The sequence below is a fragment of the Dama dama genome, chromosome 24 (assembly GCF_033118175.1).
Source record: "Dama dama isolate Ldn47 chromosome 24, ASM3311817v1, whole genome shotgun sequence".
Classification (NCBI taxonomy): domain Eukaryota; kingdom Metazoa; phylum Chordata; class Mammalia; order Artiodactyla; family Cervidae; genus Dama; species Dama dama.
The window spans coordinates 56,672,781-56,700,398 of NC_083704.1; the positions used below are offsets into that span (position 1 = coordinate 56,672,781).

The 27,618-nt window shown below is 61.5% G+C and overlaps 1 protein-coding gene across 6 annotated transcripts in view; it reads right to left on the reverse strand.

Moving 5' to 3' along the window:
• Positions 1-27,618, reverse strand: part of NBEAL2 (neurobeachin like 2) — a 30,549-nt gene that overhangs the window by 1,212 nt on the left and 1,719 nt on the right. The window contains exons 1-52 of one of the 6 annotated variants that reach the window (XM_061128766.1): positions 20,719-20,797; positions 20,078-20,166; positions 19,868-19,996; positions 19,685-19,766; positions 19,477-19,601; positions 19,226-19,308; positions 17,402-17,487; positions 17,027-17,309; positions 16,766-16,872; positions 16,185-16,265; positions 14,661-14,744; positions 14,173-14,271; positions 13,292-13,893; positions 13,077-13,209; positions 12,878-12,997; positions 12,359-12,680; positions 12,060-12,142; positions 11,865-11,957; positions 11,504-11,678; positions 11,243-11,376; positions 10,721-10,880; positions 10,402-10,504; positions 10,077-10,230; positions 9,821-9,979; positions 9,473-9,632; positions 9,220-9,305; positions 8,542-9,048; positions 7,735-7,913; positions 7,496-7,655; positions 7,124-7,261; positions 6,676-7,032; positions 6,440-6,589; positions 6,142-6,299; positions 5,863-5,987; positions 5,641-5,776; positions 4,993-5,153; positions 4,576-4,892; positions 4,381-4,476; positions 3,872-3,996; positions 3,649-3,789; positions 3,351-3,481; positions 3,142-3,251; positions 2,928-3,045; positions 2,715-2,812; positions 2,528-2,644; positions 1,881-1,970; positions 1,693-1,802; positions 1,406-1,578; positions 1,156-1,250; positions 797-913; positions 542-700; positions 318-466 (exon numbers count right to left, since the gene is read on the reverse strand). In XM_061128766.1, the coding sequence (XP_060984749.1) occupies positions 318-466; positions 542-700; positions 797-913; positions 1,156-1,250; positions 1,406-1,578; positions 1,693-1,802; positions 1,881-1,970; positions 2,528-2,644; positions 2,715-2,812; positions 2,928-3,045; positions 3,142-3,251; positions 3,351-3,481; positions 3,649-3,789; positions 3,872-3,996; positions 4,381-4,476; positions 4,576-4,892; positions 4,993-5,153; positions 5,641-5,776; positions 5,863-5,987; positions 6,142-6,299; positions 6,440-6,589; positions 6,676-7,032; positions 7,124-7,261; positions 7,496-7,655; positions 7,735-7,913; positions 8,542-9,048; positions 9,220-9,305; positions 9,473-9,632; positions 9,821-9,979; positions 10,077-10,230; positions 10,402-10,504; positions 10,721-10,880; positions 11,243-11,376; positions 11,504-11,678; positions 11,865-11,957; positions 12,060-12,142; positions 12,359-12,680; positions 12,878-12,997; positions 13,077-13,209; positions 13,292-13,893; positions 14,173-14,271; positions 14,661-14,744; positions 16,185-16,265; positions 16,766-16,872; positions 17,027-17,309; positions 17,402-17,487; positions 19,226-19,308; positions 19,477-19,601; positions 19,685-19,766; positions 19,868-19,996; positions 20,078-20,166; positions 20,719-20,748 (7,979 nt within the window). In that variant the 5' untranslated portion in view covers positions 20,749-20,797. Of the gene's footprint in view, positions 1-317; positions 467-541; positions 701-796; positions 914-1,155; positions 1,251-1,405; positions 1,579-1,692; positions 1,803-1,880; positions 1,971-2,527; positions 2,659-2,714; positions 2,813-2,927; positions 3,046-3,134; positions 3,252-3,350; positions 3,482-3,648; positions 3,790-3,871; positions 3,997-4,380; positions 4,477-4,575; positions 4,893-4,992; positions 5,154-5,640; positions 5,777-5,862; positions 5,988-6,141; positions 6,300-6,439; positions 6,590-6,675; positions 7,033-7,123; positions 7,262-7,495; positions 7,656-7,734; positions 7,914-8,541; positions 9,049-9,219; positions 9,306-9,472; positions 9,633-9,820; positions 9,980-10,076; positions 10,231-10,401; positions 10,505-10,720; positions 10,881-11,242; positions 11,377-11,503; positions 11,679-11,864; positions 11,958-12,059; positions 12,143-12,358; positions 12,681-12,877; positions 12,998-13,076; positions 13,210-13,291; positions 13,894-14,172; positions 14,272-14,660; positions 14,745-16,184; positions 16,266-16,765; positions 16,873-17,026; positions 17,310-17,401; positions 17,488-19,225; positions 19,309-19,476; positions 19,602-19,684; positions 19,767-19,867; positions 19,997-20,077; positions 20,167-20,718; positions 20,798-27,618 lie in introns of those variants that run through there. The other 5 variants (XM_061128765.1, XM_061128768.1, XM_061128767.1 and 2 more) reach the window with 5 other exon arrangements.

Genomic DNA, 27,618 nt, shown 5'->3' on the forward strand with positions numbered 1-27,618 from the left:
CTGACTATTCCTTGGAAGGATTGATGCTGAAGCTGAAACTCCAATACTTTGGCCACCTGATGCGAGGAACTGACTCATTGGAAAAGACCCTGATGCTGGGAAAGATTGAAGGCTGGAGGAGAAGGGGACGACAGAGGATGAGATGATTGGATGGCATCACCCACTCGATGGACATGAGTCTGAGTAAGCTCCAGGAGTTGGTGATGGACAGGGAATCCTGGCGTGCTGCAGTCCATGGGGTTGCAGAGTCAGACACGACTGAGCGACTGAACTGAACTGAACTGAGGGATCACAAACCCATAAATAGTGAGGCTCACTTGTTCAAGTGGAGGATGTGCAGGGCACACTGGGCTGTGCCCAGCAGAACAAAGTCCTCTGTCACCGCAAGGGCTGTGGGCTGCTCCACCAGGGGCAGTGAAGCCCGCAACCTCCCATTCACTGAGTACAGGTGCAAGGAGTAGGTGACCTGCAGGAAGCAGGAAGTGTTAGCAAGGACAGAATCCCAACCCCCCCATCTTGGCTGGGTGCCCCTTTCCCATACCTGAGCCCCCAGACGCTCCCGTGCTGAGCTCTGCACCACAATCTGGCCCTCAGACCCCAGCACCAGGTGGGACACAGGTCCAGGCAACGTGCTTCCCGGAGGGCTGAGTGTGGCCACAAACTGGCCACGGCGTACGGTGTGGATGATCACAGTTCCATCCTGTGGGAAGGCAGCTTAGGGTGCTGGGCACAGGCGTCTGAGCTCCAGGGGCAGGGCCCAGCAAACAGCCTCCCCTGGGCACAGGCAGACACACACCTCAGATCCGGACACTGCCATGTCAAGTTCAGTGCTGATGGCCACACAGCTCACAGCAGCTTCATGCCCATATAGGACCTGCACGGGCTTTGATGCCAGCCCCACCGAGAGACCACTCTGTGGGGAACACCAGGGCTGGCTCAGGACTGGGGCACCCCACCACCTTGGCCCCAGAGTGAGGAGGCTAAAAGCTCAGAAAAGTGAAGGTCTGGTTCAAAGTCAGACAGCTGGAGTCCCAGACTTGCTCACAGTAGCAGTAGGAAGGGGAAGAGAGCAGGGTAGGACTGCAGGCCCGCTGAGGGGCAGATGGGCCGCAGATCTGGACCAAGGGGGCCCCACGGGGCTGCCACCCAGCACACCTGCTGCATGAGCCGCCACACCATGCATGTGGTGTCTCGGGAGCCTGAGATGAGGTAGATGCCGCAGGTGTCCAGCGCAAGGCAGGTTACTACATCTGCATGGGGGAGAGGAGGAGAGGGAGGAGACGGGACGGGGAAGAGGGGAAACAGAACAGTTATCCCTCCCTGGCCCGCCCGGAGCCCTGTGCCCCCTCGCGCCAACCCCCCCCCCCCCCCCCCCGCACACCCCGGGCCCCCAGGCGGCGCGTACCGAGGTGGCAGCGGAGCTGGCTGAGCAGCCTGCCCCGGGGCAGCGCAGTCACTCGCAGGCTGCCGTCCCAGTGGCCGCCACTGAACAGCAGCTTTCCGTCAGGGGCCACTGCCAGGGCCTGCCCGCTCACACCACCGCCTGGAACCCAGGGGCCGCTCAGCAGTCGCTGCATCCTGACCCAGTGAGGAGGACCACAGGTGAGGCCAGGCTGCACAGGAGACCCTCTCCTTCAGAGACCTTGGCCAGAGCATTTAGAGCCCACCCTGGCCCACAACCCTCTGTCCTACTTGGGGTTGCCCATGGTGGGGTCTTTGCTGAAGCTGAAGTAGTTGCTTATGTTTCGGTCATAGGGCAGCCAGCTGTGAGTCCCCAGCAGCCCACTGGCACTCACGGTCACCTGGGCGAGAGAGGACAGAAGTGGGCTGGGGCCCAGTCGGGGGTGGAGCTGAGGTGGGGCCCGGCCTGGGGCACTTACCAACAGGTCTGCGGAGCCCTGCGTGATGAAAGAGTGAGACTGCCGGTGGGGGACCAGGGCCAGCACCAGGGGCACGCCATCGCTGATGACCTGCAGGGGCAGGGCGGGACTAGCTACCCGAGCAGCCGGCTAGAGCCCCCGGCATGCTACCTTCTTGGCCCTCCCCCCCAGGTTGTCGCATTACAGAGGCAGAGGTTACTCTGAGAAACACGCAGAGGCCAGGGGGCCTTCAGGGCATCTCAGGAAGAGTGAGAAACCAGATGGACAAGGAAGACCCTTCAAGCTTGGTTTCAACCTTGGTCATCCCACCCCACGACTCCACATCTCCGGGCCTGCTAGCATGAGGAGAGGAGAGCCTGAACACCTTAGAGCTGGGGGCCTTCTGGGATGCAGGCAGGAAGGTGAGGAGAGTATTGAGGCAGGATGCCCTCCTTCTGTTCTCCCTAAGGATGATCAGGTGAGTCAACCTGGCCTGACCCTCCCTCCTGAAGACGGCACCCCACCCTCAGTGATGTTTACCTCTTGTTTCTAAGATGTCTTAATATCAGGGACTTTGATTTAGGTTTTCCATTTCCAAGAGGCTGGCAAGGACCATGGAATTAAATGAACTTCACCGGGTAGGAAGCTGAGACCCCGCCTCCTCTCACCTCTGCAAAGAAGGCCTTCAGCTGGTCCAGGTGCTGGAAGATGCTAGGTGAGTTAGTGTCCAGACGTGCAAGGCGCTGGGCTGCTTCCTCAATGGAAAGCCGAGCCGGATGGGGCTCCTGTGGGCAAGGAACTATTCAGCACCGCGGCCAGGGCCTCCCTGACCACAGTCTTCCCAGCCGGCTTTACCTTCAGCAGCTGACAGGGCGTCTGCCCGAAGTTGCTGATGATGCCCTCCAGCGCCTTCCGCTCCCGCTCATCTGCCACCTGGTCCAGGTCCACAGCCCCTGAGCATTGGCAGGTGGGGGGTGGCAGGGGCGGGCAGTCAGGACTCCTTCTGCGCCCCCTGCACGCCCCCTCCTCTGCACCCCGACCCCCACCGGTGTCCAGGGCACTGCTCACCCTCATAGGTGCAGTAATAGAAGACATTGAGGGCCTCCTCCGCAGCTGGCCCCCGCTGCTTGTAGCCAAAGATAAGGTCGATCCACTCGTGCAGGTGGGCAGATACATACTCTGACTCCTGGGGGCAGGGAGGTGGCCGTCAGTCCGGGAACGATGGACCCTCCGCCTCGGCCCTCCCCTCGGCCACCCGCCAGGATGTGTGCGCACATCTCACCAGCGCCCGGCGGTGCTGCTGGATGAAGTCCTCAGGAGAGCTGGCCCACGGGGGCAGCACCACGTCGCCGACCTTCTCGTTGGTCAGCTGGAGGCAGCCCAGGTCAAAGCCTGGCACGGAAGGCTGGGTCAGCTGTCTCGCTGAGCCTTCTTCACCGGCTCCCCGGCCACCCTCCATCTCCACGCTTCCCACCCCCACCCAGCGCCTACCGTTCTGGTTCTCCAGGAAATCGGGGAAGTAGAAGAACTCTGGGATGAGCTCCTTCACGTCGGCGGGGCTCTCCAGGCGGGCCTGCCAGGCTGCTGCCACTGAGTGGAACTGCCGGTCCGAGCAGTCGAAGCTGGGGAGGGGCACAGGCCAAAGTGAGGCGGCGAGAAGGGAGACAGGGAAGGAAAAGGTGTAGCCCTGGGCAAGCAGGGAGCCAGCCTGTCTAGGATGCCTGGAAGACCCACCCTTCCCTCATCCACCCTGCCCACCGCCCCACACCGTCTGCCTGCCCCTGCGCACCGGCCACTCTGCAACTGGACGTGTAGGGAGGTGAAGGGCTCCACGCGGATGAGGTAGTGCATCACGCCCGCCGCGTTGGAGTAGTGGGTGCCGTAGTGGAACTTGTCGATGGTGCCCGCGGGGTCCTCGAAGCTCTCATACCTAGAGCCACGGTCAGGGGGCATCAGCAGAAGCCCTCCCCAGTCCACCCCAACCCCGAGCCCAGCCTCACTCACGCACTCACTTCTCCTTCACAAGCTGGGCGTGCTTGGGGTTCACCACACCGATGGGCTTGGACAGGTCCCGGAAGACAGCTGGGTTGCTGAGGTCCAAGGTTGGGGACACGTAGTCCTGTAGGACCCAGGGGAACTGGCCGCCCACCGGGCAGGAGCTGCATGAGGGTCCTGATGGCCTACCTGGCCAGCCTGCCCTGCCCTCACCCTCACTCTCAGGAAGATGGGCGGAGCCCACAGGTGGGGGCACACCATGGGGAGGGGCTTCAGGGGAGCAAGAGGAACTGTCTGGGACAGGATCTCAAGAACCTTCAAGAACAGAGGCCAAGAGGGGAAGGGAGTGGGGCTGGGTGTGCATGGGGGAAGCAGGGCATGGGGAACTGATCTGGGAACAGAGGCCAAGCCTCAGGTAGCGCCTGCCCAGGACTGAGCTCAGGGCTTGGCCCACAGTCAGTACCCACACTTGGGTGGACCAGCGCTGGCAGAGCAGAGGGTGGGTGGAGGGGGAGCAGGCCCTCACCACAGGGTACTGAGACAAGTCGTTGTACGTCCGCCCCGCGATGGTGTTGAGCTGCATCAGGTACTCGAAGTTGGAGATCTCTCGCTGCACCCATTTCTGGGTAGCAAGGATATGAGGTGAGCCGGCGGGCTGCCAGCACTCTCCCCAGTGGCTGGGCCCTGACCTCACCAGACCCCCACCCTCCAGGGCTCTCACCTGCGTAAGGCCTGAGGCGCGCAGCATCTCCTGGGGGGAGCGGCTACTTAGGTAGCCTTGGGTAGGGGGTCGCAGACGAAGGAGCCAGGAGTACACCTGGTTCCGCACCTGGGTGTGGGGTGGGATGAGGGAGGGCTGCGGCCTGGGGGCCTGGGAAGGGGACGAGGCTGCGGCCCCACCCGTCTTGCACGGGAAGTTGAGGAAGTAGTTGGCCTGATCAATGAAGAAGAGCTCGAGAGCTGAGCGGCGCAGGTTGAAGCGCCGCAGGTGGACCTCGCGCAGCTGGGCCAGGGGGCGCCGGAAGTCATGGCCAATGCCTGTGGGGGTGGAGAGCGGGTGCTGGAGCCACCCGCCCCAGCCCCACCAGCCCCCAGCCCCCTCCCTGCCGGCCCTCCACCCTGCTCCCGCAGAACACACCCTCCTCAGTTTCGACCCGCTCGGTGCTGCCATCGTAGAAATACACGTGCTGGGTGGTGACCTCCAGCAGCCCTGGGACCACAGCCACCACGGTGACCAGTTGGCACTCAGCTGACAGCACCAGATTCTCACGCTGCTCATCCAGCTCTGCGGCCTCCAACCTGGGGGCCAGCACCCACTTTAGGCACGAGGCTCTGGGACCCCCATTCCCGACCAACCCAAGGACCACACTCTCAAAGTACCACTAAGTCAGGAGGCACACTGCCCATGATCCCATAGGAGAGGGAGGAGCTGCCGATGGTCCAGACTGGCCCCAGTCTGTACCCTGAAACCTGGGCCTCTGAAGTTCCTGCCAGGACACCAAACCTGTCGCCAGCTTCCCCTCACTCAGCATCTGCCCACTCCCATGGGTCCACATCCTGGCCTGGTTTCTCAGTCCTGCTCTGGGGTGCCTGGCCATCAAACAGCAACTCTCCACCCTCTTACAGATCTGCCTAACCCTCCCACCTGATTCCGGACCATCCCTTTGGGGTGGTTAGCCCCACAGCAGGAGGGCAAGTAGACTGAGGAGTCAATCCCTCTGTCTCTGGCAAGCACACACTGGATTGGCCCCCTTGCCCTGGGCAGCTCTTTCCCAGCCCCACTCACGGGGTCTCCAGTGCAGCCAGCTCGTCCTCGCCCAGCTGGTCTTCCTGCAGCTCCTCGGGTAGGCTGCTGACTTTGGCCTCTTTGGTCACAGCGAGAGGCAGTGAGGCCTCCTCCGTGGGTGTCAGGGGGGCCTCTCCTGCAATGGGCCCAAGGGTGCTCAGCCAAAGCTGGACAAGACAGGGCTATGAGGTTGGCTGGACTCAGCTCGGCACACCCTCTCACCCAGGTTGTCGCGTAGGGCACTGGCTTCCAGGTGAGGGTTGAAGTGATGGTTGGGCACCAGCTTCAGACGCATGCGCGAGTAGGTCTCAGCACTAGAGAGCTTCCAGTGGGGGGTGGGCGGATCCCTACAGATATGACCCCACTTAAGGTCATGAGTTGGAGGCAGAGGGTTACAGACCCCTCTGCTTTCCTCCCAGTTTTCTCCTCAAAGACACTCTCCTGGCCCCTCCCTCCCAAGCCCCAGCCAGCCCACCGGACTCCGCCCTGAGCCCCGCCCACCTCAGGGCCCAGGCCCCACAGGGGCTGGCGAGCTGGCGCCACAGCGCCCCCCAGTGCAGCAGGGCGGTGGAGTGCTGCGCCGCCTGCTGCTTCAGCGCCGCGGCGTATCGCAGCCCCTCGAAGCGCGCCCGCCTCTGCGCAGGGTCCAGCACCAGCTCCTGCGGGGTGGGGGCGGAGGAACAGGTGAGGCCCGCTGGGCGCTTCCGGCTCCTCTCCTCTCTGTCCCAGCAGCTGTCCTCTGGGTCCACAGAGGGCCCACGTGTGGAGCTGCTCCCTGCCCTCAGGGCGGGTCACACACCTGGAAGGCCCGACGGCTGTGTGCCCGCTCCCGCTGGCGCCGCTGCCCACTGCTCATAAGCATGTCGTAGCAGGCGTTCCAGAAGCCCGACATGAGGTCGTGGCTCTTAGCGTAGGTGTCCATTTCGAATTGCGACATGGTGGGCTGCACCTGGAGAACCGGACAGAGGGAGGAGACTGTGCTCGATGTGAGCCCCCAGCCCCCACTTCTTTGCTCATGCCCCTGGCCCCAGGCACCTGCTTGTCAATGAAGTGACGCCATTCGGGGGTGGCACAGAAGGCCTGGAAGTCCTCAAAGAAGGTGGGGCTCCCGTTGGTGGGCGGCAGGGAAGGCAGCCCCCACTGCAGCCCCAGCGGGCCGTAGGCGCGGTCCAGCAGCGTGCGCACCAGCGGCACCAACCACGAGCAGCGCTCTGCAGCAGCGGAGGAGGCTGGGGGCTCCCCGTTCTCGGTGGGGGTCTCTGAGGGGGAGGTGTTCAGCGCCCGCGCCAGCGCCGCCTCCAGCTTGGAGAGCACGTAGCAAGCCTCCTCTCGGCGCATGGGCACTGTGGTCTGCAGCAGCGCGTGCAGCTTCACGTAGGCTTGGGCATGCAGCTGCAGACGTACGGGTGGGGGTGTCACCAGCTGCTCCCCGAGCTCCCTAGACCCGCTGCACACCCTCCCCCCACAGCCACCCTGCGCTCACCTGCGGGTCCTCCAGCAGGATGTAGCCGAGCACCAGGCGCAGGCCGATCTGCGCCATCTCTCGGAGGTCTGCCGTGCCGTTGGCCAGGTGTGGCCAGGCTCCCAGGCGATCCAGCAGGCTACACACTCCTTCGAAGAGCTGCCACACACCATATATTCCAGGTGGCCGTCACCAGATGAGGCCAGAAGCCCATGAGGAGAGAGGGAGGTAAGGTTTGGGCTGGGGGCCAGAGAGCGTTTGCACATACAGATAGACCTGCTCACAGATACCAGATCTGAGTTCCCCATGACTGCACATGTGTACTAATCCACTTTGCAGACCAGGCACCCTCGGGGCATGTGAACACAGTGCTTCTGCCCTGAGCTGCCATACCTTCTCACTCCACAGCTCCTGGTTACCATGGCCCTCGGCGCATAGGAAGTCCTGCAGCAGACGCAGCAGCCAAAGTGCCTGCTGGGTGAGACTGGCCAGGACCCCAGGGGGGGCCTCTTTGATGTCAGTCAGGGCTGACTCCAGCATCATCTCCAGGAGGCTGGAGGGAGATGGGGACTCTGGGGTCTACCTGACCGCCTTCCAGGCCCCCAGGCTTCCCCGTGGCCCCGCTCCCTCACCTGCGCTTGATGCAGTCTGGTGGGCGCACCAGCGTGGCTGAGGCCCCCAGCTGGGTGAGCACGGAGAAGACCTGGCCACGCTCCCGCCAGGCGGCCTCGTCACTGCCATCCACACCCCGCCACGTCACCGAGAACAGCACGTTGGTGAGCAGGTTACAGAGCTCCTCCTCACAGGTTTGCTGCAGACACAGGGGGCGTGTGGAGTGCGGGCTGGGGAGGGAGGGAATCACTGCCCCACCACCATCCCTGTTTAGCACCTCCGCCCACCAACTAATAGGGACAGCAGGAGGCCGAGCCTTTGGCCAATGGCCCAGCCAGTGTGCTGCCGAGGGCCTAGACAAACAGTGTGGGACTCCACCACCACCTGAGTTCCGGGGAGGATCCTGGGGTTCCAGGACTCCTAAGAGGAGATGAGGCAGTTCACATGGTTACCTCACAGGCCTCAAGGACTATCCTGGAACCCTCTGGAAGAATGCCACTGAATAAGCAGAGGGCCCTCCCCAGATCCAGAAGCACAAGGCAGGCCTCTTAAAGCAATGCTGCACATCAGCCCTGAAAAGCCCATGTCCCACAGGCTCTCAAGGGCCTTCCAAAGTCTGGCGAGTGCCCCCAATTGTCTCAACACAACTTGCCCTGTTCTGGAATACCCGCCACCCCTCAGGACACACTGCAGAGGGAAGTTATGAGGGGGCAGCGCTGGACCCGACTGGCCGTCACAGCCCTGATGTCAAACAGTACCACACCTCTGGAAAAGCTCCACTGGCTGCCCTGGGTCCCCAAGGAGCCCCATCTCAGGGCCCGCCTCACCTGAGGGTTGCTGGTATTGGAGGTGTCATCCCCACTGATGGTGGGCTCTGGCAGGCTGCCGTCCTCCAGCACGTTGGAGAGACTGGAGCTGTGGCGGCCCTGGGCCATAGGGAAGGGCCGGGGTCCATCGAGCGGGGATGGTGTGCCAGGCTGGCTGGCTGGAGTGACAGTCCCACTGCCGCTGCCACCACCGGCAGTATTCCCTGAGCTCACACTGGCCCGCTCCAGGCCCAGCTCAAAGGGGGTGGCGAATGGGGAGAGGGCGTGATAAAAGGCATCAGGGTCAGGGGCCTCTGGGGGCAGGAAGACGTCTGAAGGCTCAGGCGACTCGGTGGGTGGCTTGTGTAAGGCTGGCTCCGGGGAGGTGGGTGGCTCAGGGGTGAAGGGCAGGGGACTGACGGCTGTGACAGCCTCCAGGACAAACAGCCGGGTCAGCACATCCTGCCAACCGGCCTGGCGGGCCAGCAGCCGCACTATGTCTGGCTGTCCGTAGATGAGGTGGAAGAGCTGCCGGGCCAGGGCACAGGAAGTAAGGGACTCACTCGACAGCCTGCCCCAGCCCCTCCTCCAGGGGCCTTTGCACTGGAGGCCTGCAGAGACCACTCATCCCAGGCAGGCAAAGCCCTCAGGGTGGAAGCCACCCCACAACCCCCAACAAAGCTTTCACTTTCCACTCACCTGACGACAAATGTCCAGGCGGACGCTGAGGTCGGCCTGGAGGGACAGCTGCACCACAGCCAACAGATCAGAGAGGTTCAGGCAATCTGGGAAGATGGCCAGAAAAGACCTGAGGGACTGACCCCAGAGGGGGACTGTGCCCCACTGCTGGCTCAGCCTCAGCCCTTGGACCAACACCTTCCCGATTCCCACCTGCCCTGAATCTGTGTCATCCCTCTACCTGGCCTGCCTCTTGGCCCCACCCAGATTGTACCTGCCCCCAGGAACAGCTTGTAGAGGCCCTGGCAGAGCTGGGGGGAAATGGCACCCTCAGGCAGGCAGGCAACGAGACCCTGGATACCACACTCTCGCAGCCGGAGCCGCTGGCGACTACGCTCAGGTAAGCGCTCATTCTGTTGCAGTCTGCGCAGGATCTGTGTGAGGGTCGTCATCAAGGGGAAGGAGTTACTGTAGGAGGGTAAGCCACCACACAGGGGTGGGGCTACAAGAGAGGCCGGCAGAGACAGCTCCACCCACCAGCCCAAGGCCTTCTGCCCCTCCCTGGACTCAGGCAGCGGCCCCAGTGAATGAGGATGTAGGGTTGGGGGGCAGCTGGGTGTACCTTGCAGACTCGGTCGGGCAGCAAGGACATGGGCCTTGGCCTCACCAGCAGTGCCAACAGCACCTCAAGGTTTCCTGGCTCCAGCAGGAAGACAGCCAGAGACTCCTGTGCTGGGGAGCCCTGCAGCAGAGCCAGCAGCAGGTCGAGCGCACCCACCACCTGGGGACACAAAGGCTCACGCTGAGCGCTCCAGCCCCGCACACGGTCCACGCTCCACCCCTCACTCAGACTTCACCTCTGCCAACCTCCAGCCTACCTGGCCATCATCACCTGCAGCCACCAGAAAGTTTAGCACCACCTGCAGGTCATCAGCAGTAGAGCTCCGCACTAGAAACTCCCGCGCCAGGCCCAGGAGTGACGTCTGCACTGTGCGCAGGTCGTCGGCGGCTAGAGGGCGCTCGCGCTGCGGACTGGGCAGGTCCCAGCAGTGACGTCACCAGGGCCAGGGGAACCACCAGGGCATGCAAGGGAGGCGAGAACATGGAAGACCGGCAGGTGAGCTGGGGAGCTGAACAGACCTGCCCCCAAGTCCGGAGGCTGCAGCATCAGCACCCCAGCCCATCTGCCCCCGCCAGCCTCACCTGTAGTGGACACGCAGGACATCAAGGATGAACTGGACCCCATACTTTTTCCGCAGCTTCTGTCTGTGCTCACGGACTATGCTAGACACGTACTGGATGTGGCCTGAGCGGGCATCAGTAGAGGGTTCAGGCCACCAGGCTGAGCTGGGTCCCTTCCATCCTCCAGGACAGGGCCATGCCACTGCCAGACCCCCCCCACCCGCACCCCGACCAGGGGAGGGTCATCGTCTCCTCAGACCAGCTTCAGGGCTATAACCTCTGAGAGCGTCCACCGCCACCCTGGCTGGTGGCATCCCCTCACCCAAGTCGGCACACCTACCCAGGCGCACAGCGAAGTCGCTGAGGGTCCAGAGGTGAAAGTTGAAGAGCAGATGCTGGTAGAGCAGGTAGAGGAGGGGCCCACTGCCCTCGGCTGCCACCTGCTCCATCAGCAGCTGGGCGGACATGAGCACATTCATGTCCATGGCCCAGCTGGGGACCTGGGTGGGGGAGGAGCTGGGGTGAGACATCAGCCCTGTCCACCCGCTGTCAGGCCTCCCAGGTTCCACCCTGCCCTGCACAGGCAGATGCACACAAACATCCTGCCTGCTCCAGGCCCTCTGGTGGCTCCCTGCCCTCGGAAGTACAAGCTCCCAGCCTCCTGTGCGGGCGTCCTACTCCAGCCTGTGCTGGTACTTCTCCAGACCCTCTCGGCCCAACCCTGCCCCGCCTTTCAAATGCCACCTCTCCCAGGAAGCCCTCCCTGACTGATGGCATCAGGCACCCCTGCTTGGTCCCTCCAACCAGCACCCTCTCGGTCAGAGGAGGGAGTCCCCTCCCCGCCTGCCCCAGCAGGCCTCACCTTGCGCAAGAGGGCCCCGATGATGGCGGGCCCCTGGCAGTGCACCAGGCCCTCCTGATTCACGGTGTGGCCCTGCAGGAAGTTCCGCAGCATCAGCAGAAAGGCAGCCACTGCATTCCTCTCCATTCGCTCCTCTACCGCCACCAGGAAGGGGACAGGTGTGCATCAAAGGCCTGCCAGTGCCTGTGAGACCTCAAGCACTGCAGCCCCCTGCCAGGCCAAGGTCTTCTGTCACCAACACCGGCACCAGGGACACTTTACCTGAGGACTTGCCCAGTGGGAGAAGCAGGCCCTGGGCATTGTGGCCAGAGGTCAGTTCGGGCCCCACAAGGTCATGTGTTTCTGCTGGACCTGCCTCGGCTTCCTGGGGTTGTGCAGCCACTCGCTCCAGCAGGGGCAGCAGGGCGCCCATGCCTCCCACACAGTTCACCACATCCTGAGGGCAGGGGCCTCCGTGAGGGCAGCACCCCGTCATGCCTGCCCCCTCCACCCCAGCAGACCCTCCAGCCTGGAATCCTGGGTCTCCTCAGGACCTCCCAGGGCACAGAGCCACTCCCCAGCCCACCCTGCACACAAGTGCCCATGCTCACGCTTCCTGCACACTGTCCATGTGGGCACACACCTTCACGTCCCAAGTCTCCACTCTGTGGCCCGTGAGGCGGCCATCCAGCCCATGGCCAGGGGACAGGTCCAGGCATATGTTGTTCTTACAGGCCTGGGAACAGGGGTTAGCAAGGGTCAGTGGGGGGTGGGGGCAGGCAGGAGATAGAGAGCGGGAGCCAGGGGGAGACTGACCCAACTGCCCAGCCCCCCATACCTGAGGTGAGTAATGGAGGAGCAGCTTGGTGCCAAGTTCATGCAGTTCACCCTCAGGCTTGAAGGGTGCTGTCTCATTGGGCCCTGGAGGTGGGCAGGGGGCTTCAGACCTGGCTGGGCTTCCAGCCAGACCCCACCCAGAGCCTGCCTCTCCTCAGCCTGATCAGAGGACAGACCCTTGGGGGTACCTACTCCCCACTGGAGCCCTACTTTCCGCCTGGACACTTCATGAGACCCAACCTCTTGGGTCCTGGGACAAGGGGTAGGGCTGGGGCGGGGCGTGGGGGGCACGCTGCATACCCAGGGCGCACAGGACGCGCAGGGCGGCCGCCTGCAGGGCTTCATGGAAGATGGCCACGGCCCCCAGCTCGCCCTCCAGGGAGGTGGGGCTGCCCCACCGAGTGTCCTGCGTGCCGGCAAGGGTGGAGCTGATGCTGCCCTCCTGCAGGGGGGCCACCAGCCCGGACCCCCAGCCAAGCCCTGCGGTGGCCGGGACTGACTGGGAGCGGGTGAGCGAGGGGTGTGTGTGAGCCAGGGCGGCAGGGCCCGGTGGCGCAGGCAGCCCCGTGGTGGTGGTCGTTGTGCGGTGCCCAGCAGACCCGATACAGCAGGACGAGAAAGGCTGTGGGGGCCAGGGTTGGGGGGCGGTTGGTCAGGTCATGTTACAGCCTGGGGTTCCACCGTCCTCAGGGACCCCCAAGGCTGCACAGACCCCAGAGGCTGAGGCCTGTGGGGTGGGGGAGGGAAACAAGGGCTCCAGGGCCACCCTGTGCAAGGTCCCCCAGCTACCCAAACCTCCCCAAACCCCGCCTGGCACACCTCACTAAGGGAAGGGCAGCGAAGGGGTGCCGTCTTGACCAGATGGCCGTCTTTGTAGACATGCACCAGGTTCTGGCTGAAGGGCCGGCGCCCGGGCACATGGACTATGGCCACACAGTGCTACAAGAGAAGTCACGAGATCAGGTGAGGACCTGGTGTTCCCTGCACCTCCCCAGGCCATGTGAGGATGGAGGCTCACCCAGGCAGAGTCGGCGAAGGACACTTCAGGCAAGCTCATGGTCAAGTATTCCTTCCGGGTGCACACAGCTACCACCAGGGTCCCAGCCGCCGTGAAGAAGGCTTCAAACCCCGAGCCACTGCTGGTGAAGAAGCTGAGGGCCGGCCCAGCCAGTTAAGCCTGCTGGTTCTCCCGCTCACCCTGGCAGCATGCCCTGAACCCTGGCCGTCACCTACCTGTACAGCTGCTTCCGCTGGAGCGGCCGGGTAGGGGCGGGGGAAGGCACTCCAGCCATGGGGTGCAGACAGAGCCAGGCGTGGAAGGTGAAACCAGGGCCTGGCCAGCGCTGCACAGGGGGAACCATGATGCCCGCCATGCTGGGTGTGAGGTCAAAGTAGCGTAGGGCTCGTGCTGGGCCCTGGTGCCGGGCCATGCCAGAGAGTGCGCGGATGATGGCACCTGCATGGCGGGCCTGCCCAGCCTCTGCTCCGCCTGGCCCCGAGTCCAGCCCTGGTGGTGGGCGAAGCAAGCGACGCAGCTCCGAGGGCCTTAGCGACACGTGGCCCAGTGCCTGCAGCAGGGCCAACAACTGCTCCTGGCAGCGGGCCCCCAGGGCCACCCCCTCGCTGAGTGTCTCCAGAAGACAGCCCACCAGACCGGCCTGCACACAGGTGGCACGGCTGGCAGGGCAGCTGTCACAGAGCCACCAGAGGCGCTGGGCTAGGAAGAGCCTCAGCTCGGCCGTGGGCAGCGTCGGCAGCCACCTCATCAGCACCAGCACTGGCTGCTCATTGCGGATCGGCGGTGGCGGACACATGCTGTGGTCACCCTCCACAGCCTGCGGGGGGGAGAGGATGGGCTAGCCCCCAGGCAACTGGCCTGGAAGCGGCCACCCTCCCAACAGTGGGACTCCCTGCATCGTCCTGGGACTTGCTAACAGGCAATAGCTTCTGACCCCATGCAGCAAGGACTCCTCACCCCACTGACCCTGACACACAGGATCAGGACACAGGTCACACTGTGTATGGGCCACAGTCAGTATGGTCCCCCAAAGCGGAGAGCTCACATTCTGTGCTAGCTGCCCACGGGGACCCTGACCCCCAGCCCCTGCCCTCACCATGTTGAGCAGCTCTTGCAACAGCCGATGGGTGGGGGGACCGTGGCTCCGCAGGACCTCATGCAGGTGAGGATAGCCAATGCGCTCCTTAAACACCTCCTGTGGATGGGTGGGAGAGGAGCGAGCATGGATGTGGGCCCCAGGGCACACTCACAACCCAGGGAACCTTAGAGGAGGCGTCACCGTTCAGGGCTCCCTGGCCCAGCTCTGACTCAGGGTCACAGTGATAGTAGGGGCGGGGACCCATGGCGGGATGGGGGGGATCGGCTCTGCCTCGGAGGGCTGCAGATGGTGGTCGGCCACAAGCATCCATTCCCCTCTAGCCAGCTCCCAGGACTAATGACTGTACCCGCCCCGTGGGCTGATCTGCACCCCAGAGGGCAGGATGGCCACCTCCCCAGCTCACTTGCTCTGACAGACATCAGCCAGACCCATTCTATTTAACTCCACCCCACGGCCCTACTGCAGCGCGACAACAGCAGCCTCACCTTGGCGGAGGGGGAGCCACTCATGATGCAGGTCAGCACTCTGACCACGTGGACCGCAATGGCGTCTGTGTCCTGGTCCAGTACCTTGGGGTGGGGAGGGGCAGTCAGGAGAGGCAGGTGCCAGGATGTGGCAGCTGGCAGCACCCTGCAGTGAAAGGGGTGCAGGGACAGGAAGAGATGCCCCCAGGCCAGTAGCTGAGTGGGCTTGGGGCCCCGAGAGGGTGGCACCCTTACATGGGCACCAGTGTGTCTACCCTTGCCCAAACTACCGTGACCTTCACCCTGACCTTAAGGCCCCCTCTGAACAGCTTGGCAAGACCCACTCTGACAGAGAGGCCAGAAGAAGCCGAGGCTGGGAAGATCACCAGTGAACACTTTTGCCGCAGCCCTCTGCCCACCACTGTCTGGTGGGTTCACAGGCCTTGGTCTCCACCCATCCCCACCCAAGCCAGACACACATGCAGGCAGGCTGGAGAGTGCCCCATCACCCATGATGATTGACAGGGAGTCGGGGGATTTAGGGACAATCAATCACAGGACGTTAGAACCAGAAGAACCTTCGAGACCTTTTAAGTCCTACCCTGCCCCTTTCCCCTAGATCCAGGTGGGGACAGAGGCTCAGCCTGGACAGACCCAACAGCCCGAGGCATGTGATTTCTTCACCCTGCCCTGCCGAGGCGGTGAGGGGTCAGGAGGGCTTGGACAGTGCGTCAGCAGGTGCTAGACTATGTTTCAGCCCCATGGGGCCCTTGGCCCCAGCTCTGCCTGACTCCCCAGGGGATCTCGGGCAATCTTTTTCCCTGTCCAGACTTCAGATTCCTCAACTGTAAAAAGCAGGGGTCTCACCAGCCTCGCCTGCTTTGTAGAGGAATGGACTTGCAGGTTCTCAGAAAACAGCCAAGTGCAACAGACACACGGGGCTGCTGCATGAGACCAGAGCCAGGGCGGGGCTCCGGACACGGGGGCCCCGGTGTTGAGCCACAGAGAGGGTACCCCATTAAGAGCCCCCAGCCGACACCCTGTAGCCTCCTGGAGCCCTCCAGGTGAGGTGAGCAGGGAGCAGGGCATGAGTCACGAGGGGATGGGGAACTTCCAGGGACCTGCTTAGGGCAAGTACAAGGATTCAAGCAAAGAAGTGGCCCCCCCCCCCCCCATGTGAGGGACCCACTCTGTGAGTGCCCACAGCCAAATCCCTGAGTATCTGGCCTCCTGTTTCCACTTGGGTGCAATGGGGGTGGGTGGTTGAGTATCGAAGGTTCCTTCTGGCTCAGCATAGCCAAACCCCAGCTCCCAGGACTAACAGCAGGCAGGGCATGGATCCCTCCTGCACGGCTCCCTGGGCTGGGGATCTGGAAGGCCGGTGAGAGAGCGTGGGGGAGCCAGCCGCATCGCTAGGCTCCACCAGGCCTCACACAGATCTGCTTGCTCCCCCTGCAAACTGCAGAAAGGCTCAAAGAGGGAGCCCCAGGGGGTGCATGCCCAGGGACGTGCATGACTGAGGTGGTGTCAGCCTGATGGTGGTACCTTCTGGACATCGGGCTCAGTCAGTAACCGGGTAGCCAGGTCACTGTCCCCCTCAGGGGGCGCCCGGGCCTGCAGGTACAGCTGTGGGGAAGGGGAAGGGCACAGGGTGGACGGGCAGAGGAGAGAAAAGATGGGGGAAGGGTGGGGTTAGAGCAGGACCTGGGGCGGCTGCCAGGGCTCCCCCCACAGGCAAGGATGCACCCTGAGCCCCGGGCCAAGTGCCCCCCAGCAGGAGGGCAGAGCAGGAAGCTGAGCCACCCACACCTGCCCAGAGGGACAGCGCCGGGGGCAGATGAGTGGGCAGGAGTAGACATTGCATCCGAAACAGCTGAGGCTTCCCTCCTGCCCGACACCTGGGACTGGGGAGAAGGGAAATGAGGGGCCAGGGCAGCTCCCGTCCTTCTACGACACCCTCTTCCTATGGGGTCCAGAGTGTCCTGACCCCAGGCCCTCCCACTGAAGAGCAAGCCACCCCACCAGCCCCAGGCTGCAGCCCCGTCCAGCCCATTTGCTCAGCATCCACACGTGGTGCCCCCAGCCTCTGGTTCCAGGCCCCTGACCCCGGCCTGGGCCCCGCCCACCTTGCTGTTCTGGATGAGGCGAATCAGGTGTTCGAAGCAGTTGTTGCTGAGGAAGGTGGCCTGCAGCACTGGCCGGTCCTCGCACGCCAGCATCATGGGGATGGCGTCTGTGGAGGGGTCAAAGGTCAGCCCTGCCAAGCCTCTTGCCAGCAGCACCTCTGGTCAGCCTGAAACCTTCCTCCCATGCTGCCCAGGCTGGCCTTTCCATCACCACTTGGGGCTTCCCCTGATAGTGCCACCTCCCTGAGAGGCCATACACACCGAGCATGCTGACCCGGAGGGTGACGTGGGCCTCTTCAGGGTCCAGGCTCGGCCCGGCTGGCCAGTCAGTATTAAGGACGCGGAAGTAGCCCTCCAGCAGGGCTCGGAGCTCTGGCCCCCGCGGGGGTGTGCGGCTGGCATGCAAGACGTGTACGACACCCACCAGCACCTCCAGGGCCAGCGGCACCAGGCGGGGGTCCTGGGCTGGCCTGTGGCCCCAGCCCCGCACCACACCCAGCAGGCCCTGCACAGAGCCGGCACTCACAGCCTTCTGCCCGTTCTCCTGCAGGTGTGGGCAGAGATGGGCAGTGGGTTCACCCAGCAGACAGACCCCAAGACAGCCACTCCCTGGCCCACAGGCTCCTTCCAGCCTACCTTCCCTCCCGCGAGAACAGCTCCGAAGAGGTGGATGAGACGCAGCAGGACCACAGAAGGCAAGCGGTCTGCATCCTGCAGGCTCTCTGGATGGGGGAGGGGGCAAGACAAGGTCAGCAAGCTTGCAGGGCTATAAGTCCAGGGGTCATACAAGAGGTGGGTGCCCGGGATGGCAGGGGGAGGCTGGGCCACAGGACAGAGGCTGGGAGATGACATCTCAGAGAGAGGACTGGTTCTGCACTGGGAGTCTCTAAAATGTCATGACTCTGTGCCAGGGGTTCTCAGGAGGACACAGCCCTTCTTTGGGGAGCTCATAAGGGGCATGGCCCTGCCCCGAGAGCCTAGCCAGATCCCTGGATCCTTAATCCTGAAAGTGAGGACCCCAGGGTGCGCGCCCCCCATACACATTTCCCCACGGCAACCTAGGGTTTAGTTTCTTAGATGCAAATCTCCTGGTTCCTCTGTGCTGTGACGGTTGGAGCTTGCCGTGAGCGGCTCTGAGGGCCCTGCAGTGTCTACTACACAGATGCCCCACACACCATCCCCCACACCCACACTGGGACTTCTAGGGGCTTTCACAGCGTCATATCTGGGAGGCCCACCTGGCCCTGCTCCAGCCAAGCTGGACAGGATGCCAGGACATGAACTGAAACCCAGAGAGCAGAAAGGACCAGCTCTGGGTCACATGAGTGTGTGGGCCTGGGGCCACGCAGGGCTGCCTTGACCAGCAGGATGGGGTGGGAGGGTTCCCCAGGGACAGGACCATGGCTGGAGAGCAGAGAGCAAGTGGGGCTGGAAAGGGAGGCTGTGAAGAGGAGCAGGATGGGATTCTGAGGGTGTCAGGCCACCATAGAGGAATTTACAGCAGAGGGAACAAAATCCTGTGTGTATCAAGAAGAGTACTTAGGCTGTGGACCGGCAGAGCCAGAGAACTCCTCAGGGGCATCTCCCCTCTTGGAGGTGTTGCCCCCACTCCAGACTCAAGCCCGTGGCTCCCTGGGGCAACCCAGAAACACTGAGATATTTTCTAGCCCAATACGCCAGCGCCTTCCCAAGCCGGCCTGCCCCTGTCCGTGCAGCGCCCTATCCTAGTAGTGGCTTAGTGCTAGTCGCTCAGTCGTGTCCAACTCTCTGCGACCCCATGGACTGTAGCCCACCAGGGTCCTCTGTCCAGGGGATTCTCCAGGCAAGAATACTGAAATAGGTTGTCATTTCCTTCTCCGGGGGATCTTCCCGACCCAGGGATCGAACCCAGGTCTCCCACATTGCAGGTGGATTACTTTATCATCTGAGCCACCAGGAAAGACCCTGCCCTAGGCCCATCTGAAATCCTGGCCAGTCTCCCTCCAATGAGAGGAGAGAGGAGACCCAGGGGCACAAGGTGCCCAAGGAGAACAGGTGCCCAGAGATGGCCTGACGGGTCAGCAGGAAGTGGGGATACCTACTGTAGAGACTGTCATGTGGAAGTGAGGAGACTGGGTGGAGCTACAGGGACAAAAAGACTGGACCAGACAGTTTGACATTCCAGACCAGAAGGGTACAAGTCACTGGGGGGATCCAGGAGATAGGAGAGAAGCAGGGAGGCAAATCAATTCCCCACCTCAGAAAAGAAATGACTCATTTTGTACAGACATGCCCTTCCTCTCCTCTCTGCCCCTGAACTCCCATTTCCCTACAGAGGCCCATTAACATTCCTCCTCCCAGCCCCACGTGCAGCCGCAATAAGTGGGTCCTTACTGCTTGTGCGCTTGGGGAACCACAGAAAGGGGCTCGGGTCTGAGGGCAGGGCCAGGTGGACCGAGTGGGGTGGGGGTGGGGCCTGACCTCGGAAAAAGGCGCTGAATTCAGAGGGCAAAGCAGCTGGAGGGAACTTGTATTTGCTCTTCTCCTTGGCGCTGATGACTTCCCTGGGGAGGCGGGGATGGGGTAGGGGCCAAGGTGAGGCCAGCGCTTCACTCCTCCTGGGTCACACCCCCTCAGGGGCCTGCACCCCGGCCCCTCCCACCCCTGCACCTGGGCCACCCCATCCTCTCCCCGGCTTTCTCTGGGTCCTCTGCCCATGGGCCGCCTCTCACCCCCTGTGCTGGCGCCGCCAGGTCTGGTATGGGTCGAAGAGGCCCTCACAGAGGAGCAGGGCATGCAGGGCTACATTCTCCAGCTGGCGCCCGCGGTCCTCCTGCGGTGGTGCGAGTCCTTTCAGCTGTAGGCAGATGGAGAGGGTGGAGGGGCGTTAGCTGGGCCGTGGCTACCACCTACCACCCCCCGGGGTAGAGGCCACCTCACCTCGGCCACCAATTGGGTCAGCAGCGCCAGCACCCGGGGCACCAGCACCCGGCCCCAGCCCGCCTCTACGTTCTCGGGGTTCCTGATGGGTGAGTGATGGGAGAGGTCCCAGTGATATGCCAGCTGCCACCCCGGGCCCCAGCTCCACGCCCTCCCACCGTGGAGAAGACAACAGGGACCCACCTGCAGAGGATGACGAAGAGCTTGAGCAGCAGCAGGGCTTGTTCCAGGTCCCCGGCATCCAGCTGCTCGGCCAGCACGTGCAGCGCATCCAGAGGGAGCAGAGGCACCTCGGCACCCGCCTCCTCTGGCCTGCGGGTGGGGGGGACGGGGGAGGGGTCACTGGGCGCCAAGAAGCCCTCAGCCTCCCGTCCTCTGAGGAGCTTGTCTCACCTGCGTGGCTCCAGAGAGGAGAGTGAGATGCTCTTCTCGAAGGCACCCACAAAGGCCTTCAGCCACTGCTGCAGGTAGCCAAGGTCCTTCTGCAAAGTGGGGTGCAGGAGGGGCACAGTGGATAGAGGCGGCGAGTGAATGGGGGTGGAGAGAAATTGCAGGCAGAGCGGGAGGGGAGGTGCGGCGGGGAGAGAAAGGGGGGAAGACAGGAAGTGGAAGGTCAGCATCAGAGGACTGCCCTACATACTGACCATTCTCCCAGGCACCCCCGTCTGCACTTCTTGGCCTCCCAGTCTCTGCTGCCACTTCCTAAACTCTTGGGGACCCAGGCAAGCCTGACACCAGCAGGGGAGGAGCTTAAGTGTGTACATGTCTAGAGTGTGGCTGTGGCCCACAAGGGTGCTGGGGCTACAGGTCTCCAACCCACTTGCCTCCCTGAACCCAAAGCTATGGGCTGGGCTCTCGCCTGCTACTTTCTCCCAGCTTCGCAGGCACCACCTCCAGGAAACCTTCCTGGACTGTACATCTCAAGATGCATGTGCACCATCAACCAGGCAGAGCCATGCACAAACACCCACCCACATGTACAGGCACAATGCCTGACCTCACCCCAGGAACCTCCATCCGCTCTGGCTGGTTACCTGGACCCCGGGCCCCTGAGCTGGTTCCATGGGCAAGAGGGACAGCGGCTGAGTCCGCGTCTGGGCGCCACCAGCCAGGGAAACTTTGGTGTGAACGGGAAACGTCCCCTCCCACCCTGGCCCCTGGGGCAGGAAGCGCAGAGTCACGGTGGGGGAAGGGGGCCGCTTCCTCCCGGCCGACCGCAGGGATGTGGGGGGGCCTGGGGCACCCAGGGCCCAGCAAGAGAAGCTGCGAAGGACCCAGTCTAGCGCCGGGGGTGGGGCCTGCAGCACAAAGGGGCAGGGGTCAAACTGCCCTGGGTAGAGTTTGTGGACAGAAACTAGTTGTATAGGCGTGAAGTCCAGCCTATCTAGGGACAGGCTGTGGTCCCTACTACAGTAGTGCCCTTCATTCAGGGCACCCACAGCTCCCTGAGCAGGGTCTGAGGCCTCTGGCCCAGGAAATGATGCTGGAGGATTCATCCAGACCTTTGCCCTGCCCTTAGGCCAAGTCTTGTCTTGGCTCCCCATTGGCCCTGCCGGTCTCTTTGCTCGAGGGACACAGGTAAGCCCCAGACAGCCCTGACCTCTAAGCTCCTCCCAGGGCATAGAGTGGGTGGTGGCCTGGAACTAAGCTCCTCCTTTCATCCCTCCACCTTCCCTCCTTGGGGGGGGGGGGGTTGGGGTGGGGGTGGGGGCGTCATCTGGAGCTCCCATCTAACAGGAGGACCCAGAAGGCAACTTTCTTTCCCAGCGGCAGAAGGGAGGGACTGGGACTAAAGTGGAGAAACTTTAAGGGCCAGGGACCCATCATAGGCAACACCCGGAGACTGTTTTCCGGCTGCCAAGACCTCAACTCCAGGACCTCCACAACTATCTTTGCATGGACAGCTCATTTTTTGGCCACTTGTGGGCCTCAGACCACAGGGCCAGGACTGAACGGGCCCCAGGGAAGAGGGCCTGACCCCAGCAGACTGGGCCAGGCCCCCCCAGAAACTGCAGCAGAGCAGCCCTCCACCCCGTGGTTGAACCCTCTCATACATTTTGTCACAGAGCTGAGGCCCAGGCAGTTCAGAGAGAGGGTGCGGCCACCCGGGTGCACACCACCAGGACTCTCTGCTGGTCAGTTCTCTTTGGTGACCTCGCTGCTGGCCACCTCCCTGCTCACCTACCTCTGTCCATTCCATACCTCTCCTCTCCACAGACCAGCAAGGACACCAGCATGCCCAGCCCTGAAAACACCAGAGCCAGCCAGGGCTCTTATGACAATTTCTTCTGAACTCTTCCCACAGCAGATGGGCAAAACGGGGGGCCCCTGAGGGGATGCCTCATGCACCACCACAGCTGCAAACTGTACCTCTGAGGATACTAAAAGCCAGACCCATGTTCTAGGCCAGGCCCACTCATGGTGGCTAGAGTCAGTGAGCCCAGCTGACCACACAACTCAAAACTCTGCCTTGGTGATCCCACAGATCCCTGTCTATCTGCAGAACTGTCCCAACACCACCCTCCCTTCTACTCCTAAACCACCCCTAGTCAAGCCACCGTCTCTCCCACCCAAAACATGAGTCTTTTTTGCCCACTGTAGCTCTGATGAGCACCTGTAAGCCACATATGATCATGTCCTCTCTCCCTGGACCAAAGATAAAGGCTCAGTTGCTAAGCCAGGCATCCTGGGTCCCTAGTCCAACCAGGGCCTGCTTCTCCAGCTTGTCTGGCTTTCATATCTGTGATGCACACTCTCCTGTGCAGGCCCCTGCTCCCTGCCCAAGCCCCGCTGCCGTCTGTGACTTGCGCTTGTGGTACTTAAGCAGGAATCCTCCACCCTCTTCATGCCCATCACTCGATCGGCCCTCCCAGACCCAGATGGGCCCCCTCAAACTCTCTGCACACCTACTGCTTCCTGTCCCTAGAACCATATCCTCTGCCTGTCCGGTCTTGCAGACTTCCAGCAGGTCCAGGCTGGACTGGGTTCAGGGCTGAGGCAATGCAGGCAGCAGCCTCAGTGGGTACTGGAGGGGTCTCTGAAGCACAGTTCTCGGCAGGGGAAGGGGCAACTGCCTGTCTTGACTCTGTGGGTCTCATCTCTTCTCCCCCAGAGGCCTCAGCCTGGCTCTGACCTGGGCCCTATGACTTGAGGCTGCAGTGCTGGGGATTGAGAGGCTGAGCAGAGCAGGGGCCTTGTGCATGGAGGCAGTGCCACGTGCAGAAGGGTCCAGAGCCTGAAAGAGGCGGCTGTGCTGCCTGGGCTCCCACACTCCTCTCAACGCTCCACTTCCCCGGCTCCTCCTTCCCGCCCCAGCTCTGAACAGGAACATGGGCAGGCCAGCCCACTCCCCACCCCACCTGCCTGGCCCAGGGTCCCAACCCTGCCCCTCCCGTCAGGAAGGTCAGGAGCAGCCACAACTCTGCCCTGGGCCCTGCAGCAGGGAGAAAACTGTGGGTGTGGGGAGGCCAGTTTCCTGGGGGGGAAGGGGGCGGTTCTCAGTGTCACCCCTGTAGGGACCCCAATCTATGCCCCACCAGCCTTGAGGACACTCGGTGCCAAGGGAGGGGAGCTCCCAAGGGCTGGTGAGGCCCTGAATGGGCAGGGAACAACCACTTCCTCACAACTCTGAGGTAAGCGGAGGATGGGTGGGCGGCGCTGTCTGGCGGGGGACAGGGACCACTAAATGCCTGAGACCCACCTGCCTGAGACCCACCTGCCTGAGACCCACCTGCCCTACCCTGCCTGAGACCCACCTGCCCTACCCCAAGCCTGACAGCTGCCCCGGCTTACTCTGTGTCCCAGGGCCCAGACTTTGCCCCAAATCCCCCATCACCATCAAACACAAAAGTTCCTTAAACAGCACCCAGCACCCCCAGTGCACGTCAGTTACACCACTGTCGGGGCAGCCGGCCAGCCGCCCCACCACAGGCTCAGGGTTATGTCCACTGCCGCCTCCTCCGACTGAAGCCCCGCTGGTGTGGCGCCCCCCTCACCTCCAGCCTCATGTGCCACATTCACTGCATGCCCCACTGGATATTACTCACTGTCCCCACCCCCAAAGGTCTGCATGTGTTTGGCTCTCCGTGTTTCCTCTGCCTGAACGTTCCCTATCAGAGTCAGCACCTCCCGCAAGATGCAGCTCTGTCTGGAATTTCAGAGGTCGGGGTCCCCACACTGAATGTGGGTAAGTGCATGCGTTCTGGAGTCCAGTCCCGACTCTTACACTTGGTAGCTCACTTAACAGTAATCTCTCAAAAGGGAACCCTCCTACACTGTTGGTGGGAATGCAAACTGGTACAGCCACAGTGGAGAACATTGGGGAGGTTCCTTAAAAAACTAAAAATAGAGCAATCACATGGCCCAGCAATCCCACTCCTGGGCACGTATCTGGGAAAAAAACCATTCTTTGAAAAAAATACATGCATCTCAGTGTTCACTGCACCACTATTTACCATAGCCAAGATAGGAAAGCAACCTAAATGTCCATCAACAGAGGAAAGAATAAAGAAGATGTGGTACATATATACAATGGAATATTATGCAGCAATAAAAAGGAACAAAATAATGCTATTTACAGCAACATGAATGGATCTAGAGATTGTCATACTAAAAGAAGTCAGACAAAAAGACATATTATGTGATATCACTCATATGTGGAATCTAATTTTTAAAAAAATGATACGGATGAACTTATTTACAAAGCAGAAACAGACTCACAGATTGAGAAAACAAACTTACGGTTACCAAAGGGGAAAGGTAGAGGTGAAGGATAAATTAGAAGGTTGGGATTAACATACACACACACACACACACACACACACATATATATACATACACACTTATATATAATAGGTAATTATAAAAGAGTACTGTATAGCACAGGGAACTTTACTCAGTACTCTAAAATAACCTATATGAGAAAAGAATCTGAAAAAGAATAGACATATATACATGTGTAATTAAATGACTTTGCTACACACCTGAAACTAACACATATTGTAACTCAACTATATTCCAATACAAACAAAAATCTAAAAAACAAAAAAACAAAAACATTAATCTCTCTGTTTCAGCTGCCTCTTTAAAAATCATTGCTTTGTTTAACAGGTAAAGGCTCCCGACCACACCCACCAGCACATGGTAAGGTGAGGGGGCTCTGCCTTTCCAAGCCCTTGGCATTCTATGGCATCACTCTCTTCTCCCCACCCACCTCCATGAGTGACAGATGAGTGGCAGACCTTGGTTCACTGGCTGAGCAAAGGTCCCAAGGGCTACTCCCCAGTTGGGTTGTCCAGGCTAGCGAAATGGGAGGATCATGGTGGACCCTGGGTTAGTGTGAGGAGCAGGGTAGGGAGAGAAGACTGAGGCTCCATAGTGGTGACTCCTCCCAGTCAGCACCCCTTCTCCTGGAACAGGCAAACAGAAATGGGATAAGGTGGGATGGAGCCCAATCAGGATGACCTCTTTCAGGCCTGGGCGTCTTTCCAGTCAGCATCAGGAGGGGGGTGGCACTGTCAAGCTGAAGGTGGCTTTGGGCTACACCAGGAAGACTGGAGGTCAGACTCTGAGGACTTCAGGCCAAGGATTGAAACGGGAAGACAGGGACTTCTCCAGGGCCAAGGCAAGTGAGACTAGTGGTCCAAGGGCCTAGGTGGCTGAGCCAGCCACTCTCCTTACCTGGGGAGGGGTAAGGAGAAGGCATGGACCTTCTGGTCTCCGTAACACCCCTTAGGGCTTAACCTTCCCCTTGTCCTATCTCTATGGAAACCAAGAATTTCCTTTCAGGGTCCCCATAGTAACCGACCTGTTTCCATGGGGACCCCACACTTCCACATCAGCTCCCCAGTTGCCATAACAACTCCAGTGATTACCACCCCCTCCCCCAACTCTGGGCTCTGTGCTACTCTCCCCATCACCTCAGTCTCTCCCTCTTCAGTTGCCTCAGTAATGAAGGCAGGGGGGAGGAAACCCTGGTTGCCCCTATGAGGTATGGAAGGGGGTTGGTGCAGCCAAGCAGCAAGGAGGTCCTTTTCTTCATCTCAAGAGGGTAAACTGAGGCACAAGAAGAAATATGGCCCAGTTAAGGTCCCAGAGGGCCTGACTAGGTTTCCATGATGCAGTAGAGCTCATTGGTCAGGGTGAGGGACCAGGAGGGGTGGGCAAAGCAAGGTCAGCTGGAGTTCTCACCTGACCTCCCTGGAGCCCCATGTCCTCAATGACATAAATGAAGTTCAGCCTGGGCTCCGCACCTGCACCCTCAACATCTGTCCCTACCTTTGGGTCCCCGAGTGCCCCTCAGCTCTCACGCACCCCAGTGCTCCCTTTCACTGGAGGCTACTGAGCAACACCACTGCTCCAGCTGCAAGGAGGCCGCCCATCTGCACACTTGGCATCACCTTTACATACCAATTGCTGGTCTTTGGGCGCTGTCCCCAGTCCCTTCTCCTTGCGCCCGCCTCCTAGGCCCTCAGCGGGGAAGCCCTGCTGGGGGGTCCTCGGGGTGTGCTGCCACCCCCTCACTCCTGACATCCGGCCTCTCACAGTTCCCACAGCCATGTGCCTGATCCTCCCTGTCCTGCGCCCTCAGCTCTCAAGGCCCAAACTCTGTCCACTGGCACCACATCTCTGACCAGTCACTGCTCTGGGGCCTAACGCCTCCATCCAGCTATTCAGCTAATACCCCGGGAGCACCTACTAAATGTGAGGTGAAACCGTGGAGTAGCAAGCACAACGAGGGTGCACACGAGGACATGCCTGGGCTGAGGTCCAGCTTGGTCAGGGTCGGGGCGCGGACAGGGGAAGAAGGCCTCCTCAGACCGGAGGGCGAGGGCTCCAGGCAGAGGAAACAGGGTGCAGACCCACCTGAGTTTTCCTGCCCACGGGACTAGACCTTTCCTGGGTAAAGGAACGCAGGATGGAAGCTGGGCTGGAGCTCTGCTGGCCAACCTTGGTACAACCCTGCCTTGGTTTCCCCACTAAGGCCCTGGGAGGCTCAGGCCGAGTGATGTTTAGGGCGCACTCTGGTCCTCCTTCAGTAGCCACCCACAGCCCCCTCACCCACTCGTGGCCCCCAGAGGTATGGGGTGAGTGGGGCTGAATCTGGGGTCTGTGAGGGGAAAGGAAGGGCAGGAACGGGGGTGCTCCCTGGGCGGGCCCAAACCCACAACTGGGGAAACAGGTTTGCCAGCTGATGTCAGCTCTCACTGCTGAAGGGAGGGGTGAAAGTATTGGGGGACCTACTGGCTGGGTGGCTGGCCAACTCAGGGTTTCTTAATAGCCTCTATCAGTTCAACCCCATACCTATCTTCCCCTCCCCTGAGCACACACACAATAGGTCCTGGCGGGGCTCTGACGCGGACAGCCACCAACCACTCCAACCACTCCCTGGGAGCTCAGTGCAGAGGGTGGAGACCGTGTTCCGGGAGCAGGAGCAGGACCAAGCCGGCAGGAAGGCCGAGCTGGGAGGCCGGCTGGAGCTTCCTCTCCCCAGGAAACCTGGCCCCTCCCGGCTCTGGGGTTCACACTCATATCCTGGATTTGTTTGCCTGGCCTCAGGCTGTCCCCTGCCTGCCCAGGCTTCCAAGGCTACAACCAGCTAGCCTGTACCCCACACCTCCCCAGTGAGGTGAGGAGTGGGAGGGGGAGAAGGGACTCAGCACAGGTGAACGCTGAACACCTGTGAGGGACTGACTGCTTGCAGAGCTCAGCTAGAAGGGGCAGCAGGAGGCACCCGTGTTGGAGGTACAGTTCTGGGAAACCAAGACACCCTCCCCCAGCAGCATGCTGCCCTGCCCGAACACCCACCATTAGCAGCCCTCAGACTCATCACCTCGTTCAAGCCCTTCACCTGATCACAGGGGAAGAAACTCATGACCAAGAACCCGCCCGTGACCACAGGAACAACCAGAAGCACAATTAACATCCCTCAGACA